Raw genomic sequence first — 11,296 nt, forward strand, 5'->3', positions numbered from 1 at the left:
CATTTAAACTCCACAAAACTCTGTTAAGGTGTCAAAAACACTCTCACCCAGAGCCTTACCTCTTATAAGCATGTGAGTATCCTTATCCAGTGGTGATATTTGCATATCTCTATTGTCAATCACACCATGGACTATCAGTGTCATCTTGATTATTGGAAATAGAGTCATTAGTGCCTTTGAATCTAATCAGGTTAGAGAATCCTTAAGATTCCAAATACCCACAGAACCAATTCAGAAATTGCATCCTTAAAATTCTGTTTCTCTACCTCCTTAAAAAAAAAAATGAAGTAGGTGTAGCTCAGTGGTTGAGCATGTGCTTCAAATATACAAGGTCCCAGGTTCAATCCCTGGTACCTCGTAAAAAAAAAAATTCAGTTCCTCAAGAATCACTCCCATTACCAAAGCTGTATTAGTTAGGGTTCTCTAGGGAAACAAACCAAAAGAATATATATACCTAATGTGAATATTATGAGATTTTTATAAGAATTGTCTCATATGACTGTGAGGACAGGCAAGTCCAAATTCCACAGGGCAGGCCACAAACTGGGAACTATGAAGAAAGTTTAAGATAAATTCCCAAGGAGAAGCTGGCTGGCTGAAGTAGAAATGGAAATTCTTCTGACTTTGAAATCATCTCTTCTCCTTTTAAAGCCTTCAACAGATTCGATGAGAAGTCTATCATTGTTGAAGGCAATTTTCTCAGTTGATTGTAGATGTCCTCAGCTATAGATGCAATCAATGATTTAAGTCCATGAAATACCCTCACAGTAACAATCAGGCCAGCGCTTGCTTGACCATTTGACACATGAACTAGCCACCACAACTTCCATCTTTATCTGGCATTTGGAAACTAGTCTATATTATTATCCTTAATAATTCAGAGTTGTACCCCTCATGTTGATTATTCCACATGTATAACATAGTTGTGGAAATCTATACCAAAAAAAGTAGCACTTTAAAAAAATACACCATGAGGATGTTCCACAACATGGTGGCTTTCTGTCTCAAGGAACCACCAGAGAGCTTAGGAGCATCTCACTAAACAAGCATGAGTATTTATAAAGGCACATTTTAGCAGAAAGAAGAGAAATGCAATTAAGAAACAAATTATTCTTCGAGAGTCTTCCCTGTAGGATAATTCAGTAATTCTCTCAAGTTAAACAAAGCCAACATTTTCCATGCCCAGATCTCTTTTACCCTTTAACTTCCTGCTTTACTCTGTTCTGAGCCTGAGGGACCTGTGATAACACCATCAAGGTAACAATATATGCATCATTGGAGTCCCAGAAGGACAAGTGAGAGAGAACAAGGGAAGAAAACATTTAAGGAAATAATGACTGAAAACTTCTCAAATCTGATGAAAGGCATGAATACACACTTCCAGGAAATGCAGCATATTCCATGCAGGAAAGACTCTAAGAGAGGCACACCAAGACACAGGATAGCAAAATTGTCAAAATCCAAAAAGGATTTTTAAAGCAACAAGAGAGAAACAACTTGTCACATACAAGTGATCCCAAATAAGATTAACAGTGGGTATCTCATCAGAAATCTTAGAGGCCAGAAAACAGTGGGATGACATATTTAAAGTACTTAAAGAAAAAAACTATCAAGCAAGAACTCAATATCTGGCAAAATTATCTTTCAAAAATGAAGGAGAAATTAAGACATCTACAGATATGCAAAAGCTGAAAGAGTTCATTACCAGAACATCCGATCTACAAGAAATGCTAATGGGGGTCCTTCAGGTTGAAATAAAAGGACACTAGCCAATAACTCAAAGTCATAAGGATACATAAAAACTCTGAAAGGTAACTACATAGGTAAATATAAAATCCTGTATTGTACTTTTGGTTTTGGTTTGTAACTCCCTCCCCTCCCCCAATGGGGGGGAGAGAAATAAATAAAAAATAAATCATAAAAAACAAAAAAACTAAACATGCAACTACCATGTGATCTAGCAATTGCATTCTTAGGATTTTATCCCAGAAAAATGAAGACTTATGGTCACATAAAAACTCATACATATTTATTCATAATAGCCCCAAACTGGAAACAACCCAGATATCCTTCAACCAGTGAATGGTTAAATAAACTATGGTGCATTCATAATGTAGAATACTATTATGAATAAAAAAGACTGAACTATTGGCATGTGCAACAACCTGAATAGATCTCCAGAGAATTACACTAAGTAGGGGGAAAAAAGCCAAAGGGTTATTTACAGTATGATTTAATTTATAAAACATTCTTGAAATGACAAAATTATGGATGAGAAATAGATTAGAGGTTGCTAACAGTTGGGAGTAGTGTAAGGAAGGGAGGTGATTGTGGCTATAAAGGGTGACAAATAGGATCTGGGGGTGACATAAAGGTTCTCTACATTGACTGTCGATGTCAATATCCTGGTTGTGACGCTATATTAGACACTGGCCCTAGAGGTTTTCATTGCCGTACATGTAATCAGAACCATCTGTGCAGCTGCTCAACACATCCACACACACACCTTGGTGGGGATGGGGAGAGGTGTGCATGTGTAGGTATTTCTGAAAAGCTACTCAAGTGACTCTCTGCTCACACCCACTCATGATGGCCTTGTTGGGGCTGTAGGTTTTTACAGACATTAGATAAGGGAAAGTAAGCAGGAGGTTCTGTTTTAGGAAACTGGCAAATGGAGAAATGATTACACTGGCAGGGAACCAGGTAGAGGAAACGGTCAAGAGGCTATTGCACAATATGGACAAGAGATGATGTGGGTCAGAGCCATGGTGTTAGTTCTGTCAGTCAGGTTTAAGCAATGAAAGAGGAGCTTAACTCCTCAACCAAGTTTCTGAACTAAATATTGACAACAATCTCTAGTATCCACAGTTGGGTAAAGAATACATTTCTAGCTCTGCAAAATGATCAACAAAATGACCACATGTTCTTGCCTTCAGAAAGTAGCAGGTGGGGGGCGGGGGCGGTGGGGTTGAATGGGACCTCATATTTTTCATAATGTAATTTTTAAAAAATAAATAAATAATTAAAAAAAAAAAAAAAAGAAAGTAGCAGGTGTCCCAAGAGCACAAACTTCCATCCCTTCCTCGGCAGTCCAAGTGCTCTCCCTGAGACACAGCTCGGCAGCGATGTGAGGCGGCCTCACCCACCCGCCCCCATCCCTGCATATCCCCTGAAAGGTACCCATTTAAAGTCACTCATAAAGAGAGGACTGCTAAACAGGTGCTTTCCCCCAGTCTCGGCCTAGCTTCCTCCCAGCAGGGCACCCCCCAGGTAGGGGCAAAGCAGTAGGCCCCCCTGTGACCTCTCGGGCCACAGCCTCTCTCCAGGGCGTGGTCATCTGGCAAGAGCAGTATTCAAAACCAGGAACCGAGGTGTGGTCCCAGCTCCTTTAAGCTCAAGGGTTTGGGGGTTCCTGGTGAATCCCCAGACAAGAGTCCAGAAGAGGAGGATGGAAAGGGGGTGGCCTGCCAGGGAGGGATTCCTCCTCTGCCTCACTGTCTGTCTTCTGCTTCAAGGTAAGATGGGGCCAGAGCAGCAGAAGATGGGAATGCTGATCTGGATGACATCCAGAAACTCCCTCATAGTTCAGAACTGGAAGGCATCTGAAATGGATGGGTTAAGTATTTTTTTTCCACATAGTATCTGTCTTGGCTTCCTTCTAGGGACAGATCAGTACACACAGTCCCTCTCCCATTGGCAGGCATAGGAATCTATCAAATTGTCTGTCCTTCCACTTTACCATCTTTCCAATTCCACCCATTCCTTTCCTTTCTACCAACACACAGCATCTATGTATAAGGTAGCTTAGGTCGTGTTGGCAATAACATAACTTTTTTCCCACCTCACTTGGGAAGATCTCGTAGAGGAGGTGATATGGAGGGAAAAGGGTAATATTTGTTTCCCCTGGAATATATCTCTCCCTAGTTTGGAGATGGACCTTATTAATTAACTGGCACGGACGGTTAGTAAAAGAGGCTTAGGAAAGGACCTTTTGAGCTATAATTACAGAAATAATCACATGGTCATTAGGGGGTGGGATGTGGGTATGATGGGCAGAAGGGCTTGTGCATTTCACCTTATGCCCTTGTATAGCTCCACCAACCACAAGGTGGATGATCCATGAGATCTCCTCAAGATGGTGATGATATAAATGGCTCCCACAGATCTTAGAGGAAGTCACTGAATTTGAGAAGGGTACAATGCACAGCACACAGTAGGTGGTCAAATAAATTCGCATTGAATATAAAACTCCATAAATTCCTGCATAGTTTATATCACACTCGTGGTTACTTTTCTTCAAGTTTTTCCTTTCAGGAAATGGGAAAACCTGAAAGTGAGAAGGGAAAATTGAAGACAAAAACTTCTGAGGGAAATTTTGTTCAGTGACTATGAGGAAGAATCATAATAGAGCTAGAGAGAAAAAAATGTAGTCAGAGGAAGGCCAAGACTTTAGGGTTGTGAGTACAGAAGGAGTGGGAGTGCCAGAGCGGCTGTTTGCATACAAATTTGGGTAGGATTTATATGGGATCAAAACACAGGAAGCAAGGTCTGAGCCCTGACTAGCCTCACCGCATCAGCCTCCACCATTTGCCTACTAGACCAGCCCATCCTCCCTGGCCTTGGCAGGAGGGCTTTGGCCTCGGGAGTCCTGGCTCAGGAAGGAAGCTCACATGCTTCTCCTGGTGTCCATTTTTTTTTTTTTTTTCTCTGCAGGCTTCAGTCCTGGCAATCCTCTCACTTAGGAAGCACAACGACCCTGCTTCCATCTCACAGGCTTTCCGTTCTCCACAGGAAGGGCCAATACTTTTACCATCAATTGCACAGGGTTTGACCTGCATGGGGTGGATCCTGCTGCCTTCCAGGCTGTGTTTAACCAGAAAGACTTCCGTCCAGTCATCAACTACAGTGCCCCCACCCATGTCAACATCTCCTTCACCCTGTCTGCCATCCTGGAAGTGGTGAGTGCCGACTCCTCTGTTCTGTCCATTGCCTTCTAACAGGGGCAATGGTCCTGTGCCCCCAACAGCCCAGCATTGCCCTGGTTCAGTGGTGAGTAAAACATGCCCTGAACAGACCTTTACAAGTCACATGCTCATCCTATGGAGTGGGGAAATGAGTGGAATGCTGCGGAGACATTTCTGCCCAGAACATTTGTCCTTGAGTCCGGCCCTTATGGGAATATTCTACAAAAAAATACACAGTTGATGTTTTTTTTTAACCTACATTTTTCCATGCGATCTGGATTTTTCTGACCTGACTTTTTTTGTGTGTGAGTTGTGATTAAAAAGCTGCATGCACTGTCACACAGGACCACTTAGGAAACAAGTAAAGGCAGGAGGTAGACTAGGACCTGATTTCGTTGAGTTAATGATCCTGGATGGGAATTTTATTTTATTATTATTATTTTTAATCAGGATGCACAACTTCAGCTGCTGACATCATTTCTGTGGCTAAATATGGTATGTGAGATCTAGGCTTCTTCTTTCTTCTCTCTTTCTCCTCCCTGCCTCCACCCTGCCCACCCCCCCACCCCCACCCCCCTTTATGTTTTTGTGGCTTTGCTTGCAAAAATTGTTTGTTGAAGTTGACAATGCCTGAGGGAACAGACAAATCCAGCCAGAACGGAGTCAGTTCTGGTGACAAATAGCTTTCTGGGCTGCCAATCAACTTTGAAAAGCATACACAGAAAATACAGAGAGAAGGAGGGCAACACAGGAAGTCTCTAGGAAAGCTTCAGGGTCCAAATGTAGCCAGGGATAAGCTTAAGATTTCCCTTGCCAGTGAGGTGAAAAGCCAGTAGGACTTTGTTAGTAAGCGATGGGAGACAGTTATCACCAAGAAGAGAAGAGGAAGCAGAGTTTAAAAGGAAATGAGTTCAAAAGCAACATGCAAAGAGCAGATGTAGCCCAAGTGGTTGAAAGCCTGCTTCCCATATGCAAGGTCCTGAGTTCGATCCCCAGTACCTCCTAAAAACAACAAACAAACAAATGAAAAAACAACTCTCACTGGGGAGCAGATGTAGCTCCTGCTTCCCATGTAAGAGGTTCTGGGTTCAATCTCCGGTACCTCCTGAAAAAAAAAAAATGAACATGCATAAAAATGTACATAGTATGATTTTATCTGTGTAAATGAAAATGAATGCTGGAATACATTTTTTTTTTTTACTGGAATAGCACACAAGAAAGTTAATAGTGGGGCTGAAATGGGGATAGGGACTGAGTTAGGGATCAAGGAGCAAGAACATTACTTTTTTTTTTTAAGATTTTATTTTTATTTATTTCTCTCCCCTTCCCCACCACTGTCTGCTCTCTGGGCCCATTCACTGTGTGTTCTTCTGCGTCTGCTTGCATTATCCAGTGGCACTGGGAAGCTACATCTCTTTTTTGTTGCGTCATCTTGCTGCATCAGTTCTCCGTGTGTGGGGTGCCACTCCTGGGTGGGCTGCACTTTTTTCATGCAGGGTGGCTTTCCTTGCAGGGCGCACTCCTTGCACATGGGGCTCCCCTATGTGGGGGCACCCCTACGTGGCATGGCACTCCGTAAGCACATCAGCGCTGTGCGTGGTGGGCCAGCTCACCACATGGTCCAGGAGGTCCTGGGTGTTGAACCCCGGTAGACAGTCACTCTATCAGTTGAGCCATGTCCGCTTCCCTATTACTTTTTATAGTATACCTTTCTGGAATGGTTGAAGTTTTAGTATATGCCTATAGTACATACATTTTGGAAAAGTATATATATATGCATTTTTAAAGGAACAGAAGGATAGGAGATGCTGACCCAAACTAGCTCCTGGTTTCAGCCATACCATAACTCATGCCTCTGTGCCCTGTGCTGTAGATCTGGGATAACCCATTCATCAGCTGGAACCCGGAAGAATGTGGTGATATCAGGAAACTCACTGTGACAACTGAGAACCTGTGGCTCCCAGACATCTTCATTGAGGAATCGTGGGTATCAGGGTGGGGGAAAGCTAGAGGGAAGCCCCGCCTGCAAGGAACGTGTCAGAAGCAGGATAGGGCAATCCCATCCCATGGGGCCACTAAAAACTCATTTCAGAGAGAACTAAGATCACAGATGATCAACATCTCCCTAGAATGGGAAAATGGTGGGCAGGAAAAATGACCGAGGGACTAGAATGAGAGAAATGGGGAAGCTTTGACTTAAAAGAGAAACCTAAACTCATGTGAGCACTTGCCTCCCTCGCCTTCTGCACTTAGCATGGATGTGGCGCAGACCCCGGAAGGCCTCTCTGCGTATGTGAGTAATCAGGGCCGCATCAGCTACAGCAAACCAATGCGCGTGACCAGCATCTGTAGCCTGGACATCTTCTACTTCCCTTTTGATGAGCAGAACTGCACATTAACCTTTAGCTCTTTCCTATACACAGGTGAGTTTGCAGTGGAGGTTTGGCGACACGGTCAATGAGATCAACCAGCAGGGTACCAAAAAATCATACACAGAGAAAGTAATTTTAATACATAGAAAAGGGGTTTGCTGACTGGGGGGTGTGGATGGTGGGGAAAGAGGAGCTGAACTGAGGAGGGGGAAAGATCTCCTGAGAAATTCAGAAAATAAATAGGCAGCCGAGCATCATGAGAATCATTTTGTTGGCAATTTGAAAAAGGTAGCTAAGGTAACTTTCTAATCCATCACTCTGATACCCACACAGAGTGGGTGCTGAACAGATGTGTGTTGAATGTTTGTCTCCCCTGCAGTGGAAAACATGTTGCTGGGCATGGACAAGCAAGTGTGGGAAATAGCAGACACTTCTCGTGACGTCGTCCGCACACAGGGGGAGTGGGAGCTCTTGGGCATCAACAAAGCCACCCCAAAGATGTCCGTGGGCTCCAGTCTTTTTGACCAGATCATGTTCTATGTGAGCCCAGAGATTCTGGCACTGCCATCTTCCCCTCATACCTCCATCATTAGACCCTCCCGAGTCCCAGAACAAGGGACTTCTCTCATTCATTGTTCCAAGACCGGAAAGCCATAGCCCTCAGAGACTTCCTCTCTCCTGAGATCCCCCAAACCATCCCTCCCTTTGGGACCTGCCTGCTCTACCCTAGATCCCCTTGGGTGGATGTGGGGGATCTTGTTCATCATATGAGAACTGTTCCTCACCAGCCCCAGAAAGAGCCCCTGGGGGGATGAGGACACCAAGAAAGGATGGGACTGGAGCCATCCCTCAGTCTCCCTGCAGGCCTAGGTTCACCTGGTTCTCTGCCCACTCCTCCCCACCAGGTGGCCATCAAGCGCAGGCCCAGGCTCTACGTCATAAACCTGCTGGTGCCCAGCGGCTTTCTGGTTGCCATCGATGCCCTCAGCTTCTACCTGCCGGCCGAAAGTGGGAATCGAGCACCCTTCAAGATAACCCTTCTGCTGGGCTACAATGTCTTTCTGCTCATGATGAATAAATTGCTCCCGGCTAATGGCACTCCACTCATCAGTAGGTCCCCTGCCACTGTTGAGAAAATGAGTAAAAATTGGGGTGAAGCAGATGGGGCTGTTGAAATGGCTAGACCCGCTGAAGCAGCAGAGAGAAAGAAGGCATCCTAGAAAGGGACCTTTGTGTGAAACAGAGATACACTTGCTGGTGCCCCAGTTATCTCCATCTGCCTTACTCAGGTGTGCACCTCATCCCCACCCCAGGTGTCTACTTTGCCCTGTGCCTGACCCTGATGGTGGTCAGCCTGCTGGAGACCGTCTTCATCACCTACCTGCTGCACCTGGCCACCACCCAGCCCCCACCTGTGCCTCAGTGGCTCCACTCCCTGCTGCTTCGGTGTACCTGCCCAAGGAAATGCTGCCTCACTGCACTCCAGAAGGACAACAGGGGCCAAGGCCTCAGCGCCCCCTGCTTGCCTGGTAAGTACGAATCATACCTTCTCTCTGCACCCAGCCCCACTTCCTCAATCCCCCACTTCTCTGTTCCTGTCCCCTTCTTGACCCACAGTTGAATCTCTGTACTCTTCATAGACCTGAAGGAGCCAGGGGAGTTGGTGGGGAAGGAGCTGGGACCCAGAGAGACCAAGTTAAATGGGAGCTCAGGACTGACAAGGGTCCAGCTAGTTGACCTGTGGGTGCAGCTCAGCCACATGATGGACACACTGCTCTTCCGCCTCTACCTGCTCTTCCTGGCTTCCTCCATCTGCACGGTCATTGTCCTCTGGAACACCTAGGTTCTATCTGTCTAAGAGCAAATGTTCAGTTTCCCTTGGCCTCGATTGACCATCGCAGACCCTTGGTCCTCTCTCCAACCTGCCTACACAAACCCAAATACACCCAGTATCCCAGCTCCAGCCCTCCCTAGGCTTAAATAAAACCACCTCTGACTACCCCAGAAATGGGACTCTATTTCCAAATATAATGAATTCAGAATATACATGTGTATGTTAAAAATATAATTTTTACTGGAAATCGAAGACTTTGTAATAAATAACAATTATTTATCAAAAAATTACTCTTGGGAAGTGGACTTGGCCCAGTGGTTAGGGCGTCCGTCTACCACATGGGAGGTCCGCGGTTCAAACCTCTGGCCTCCTTGACCCGTGTGGAGCTGGCCCATGCGCAGTGCTGATGCGCACAAGGAGTGCTCTGCCACGCAGGGGTGTCCTCCGCATGGGGGAGCCCCACGCACAAGGACTGCGCCCCATAAGGAGAGCCTCCCAGCACGAAAGAAAGTGCAGCCCACCCAAGAATGGCACTGCACACACGGAGAGCTGACACAAGATGACACAACAAAGAGAAACACAGATTCCCGTGCCGCTGACAACAACAGAAGTGGACAAAGACGAACATGCAGTGGATGGACACAGAACAGACAACTGGGGTGGGGGGGATGGGGAGAGAAATAAAATAAATAAATAAATCTTAAAAAAAAAAGTTACTCTTCATGTTACTAGCATAAATTAAACAGGCTAACATATATAGTTATTCTTCTAATAACTATGTGCTCAATAAATATTTCTTAAGTATTTATTCTGGAGGCTGAAGACACAGCAGTGAACCAAAACAACAAAAATCTCTACTCTCCTGGGGCTTATATTGCAGTGGGGAAATGAGGGAGGTGGACAAAAAAGGATAAATAAGTGAAACATATAGTTTGTGCTAAGAGACAAGGAGAAAAAGCTGAGTGGGGAAGGGAGAATAGGAATTGGAGAACGGATTTTGTAAGCTTAGGTGGGGCGGCCGGGGAAGGGCTCATAATAACTTCTTGCCTGGCTGGCTCTGATGGATTATTTCACAACACCCCTGAGAGGTGGAGACTGTCAAAACCCAGTCTTTCTCAGGAGGCTCAGATATCCAGGTGACTTGCCTAAGGTCATGCAAGTCTTGCTCTTTTTAGTTATTTTTCTCAGTGGAAAGTTTCAAGTATGCAGTTTAGCATAATGCTTATTGAGCACAGACACTGGTGAGCACTGTGGGAAATTGAGAATGCATCAAACATGAGCTCTGCCCTCAAGCCTTGTAGCCCAGCTGGAGAAATAAAATTTCTATTAAGTCATTCCTATTAAATGTAGAACATGTTTTTAAATTTTCATGGAGTGCCCTAAAAGAGAAACTGCTATAAAGTTCAGGGGAGTAAGGCTGCTTCTAACTGGAGTGGGGGTTCTTAATCTCAGGTGCATGCTAGAATCATCTGAGGAGCTTTTTAAATAATACTAATGTCCAGCCTCACCCCAGACCAATTAAATCAGAATCTTTGACACGGCTCCAGCTTTGGTATGTCTGAAAGTTTCCCCACAAGGTCCAAATATGCAGCCCTAGTTGAAACAACTGAGCTAGATGCTAGGAGAGTTTCATGTAGAGGAGGTGATATTTGACTTGAGCGTTGAAGGATGACTAAAATCTGAACAAACATGAGGCTTGCCATGATTGACTGATCACAATAGACCTCTGCGGTTATGTTTAGGAAGAATCACAGCAGATTTGGCCTCCGTGGGTCCAGGAGTTTGTACAACAGTAGTTGAGATAGTTGTGTCAAAGCAGTCTTGGTGCTCTAATGGCAGTGTCCAGAACAAAGTCAAAAATCACTTGCCAGCAATAACCACACCACAGAATGTAAACTGGTGAAGCCACTTTGGAAAACAGTTTGGTAGTTCCTCAAAATATTAAACATAGAGTTACCATATTACCCAGCAATCCTATGCTTAGGTATATATCCAGGAGAAATAAAACCTGTATACGAATGTTCATAGCAGCATTGTTCCTAAAAGCAAGAGTGGAAACAATCCAAACATCCATCAATGGATGAATGGATAAACAAAATGTGGTATAGCCACACAAATGGAAACTT

The 11,296-nt window shown here is 44.7% G+C and overlaps 1 protein-coding gene across 1 annotated transcript; it reads left to right on the plus strand.

Annotated features, from left to right (window-relative positions):
• The first annotated feature begins 970 nt into the window (after positions 1-970).
• Positions 971-9,828, plus strand: LOC101436602 (5-hydroxytryptamine receptor 3C). Its single transcript, XM_071214472.1, has 9 exons — positions 971-991; positions 4,743-4,958; positions 5,415-5,459; positions 6,838-6,947; positions 7,218-7,387; positions 7,716-7,876; positions 8,242-8,446; positions 8,650-8,865; positions 8,977-9,828. Exons 1-9 carry the CDS (start codon positions 971-973, stop codon positions 9,177-9,179), a joined length of 1,347 nt encoding a protein of 448 aa, XP_071070573.1. The 3' UTR covers positions 9,180-9,828.
• The last annotated feature ends 1,468 nt before the right edge of the window (positions 9,829-11,296 follow it).

The sequence above is a fragment of the Dasypus novemcinctus genome, chromosome 4 (assembly GCF_030445035.2).
Source record: "Dasypus novemcinctus isolate mDasNov1 chromosome 4, mDasNov1.1.hap2, whole genome shotgun sequence".
In the NCBI taxonomy this organism is placed as follows: domain Eukaryota; kingdom Metazoa; phylum Chordata; class Mammalia; order Cingulata; family Dasypodidae; genus Dasypus; species Dasypus novemcinctus.

Coding starts and splice junctions, on each gene's coding strand:
- LOC101436602 (XM_071214472.1), top strand. CDS start 971: ATGAGGATGTTCCACAACATG. Junction 6,948..7,217: donor GACATCTTCATTGAGGAATC/GTGGGTATCAGG, acceptor TTCTGCACTTAG/CATGGATGTGGCGCAGACCC. Junction 8,866..8,976: donor CAGCGCCCCCTGCTTGCCTG/GTAAGTACGAAT, acceptor TACTCTTCATAG/ACCTGAAGGAGCCAGGGGAG.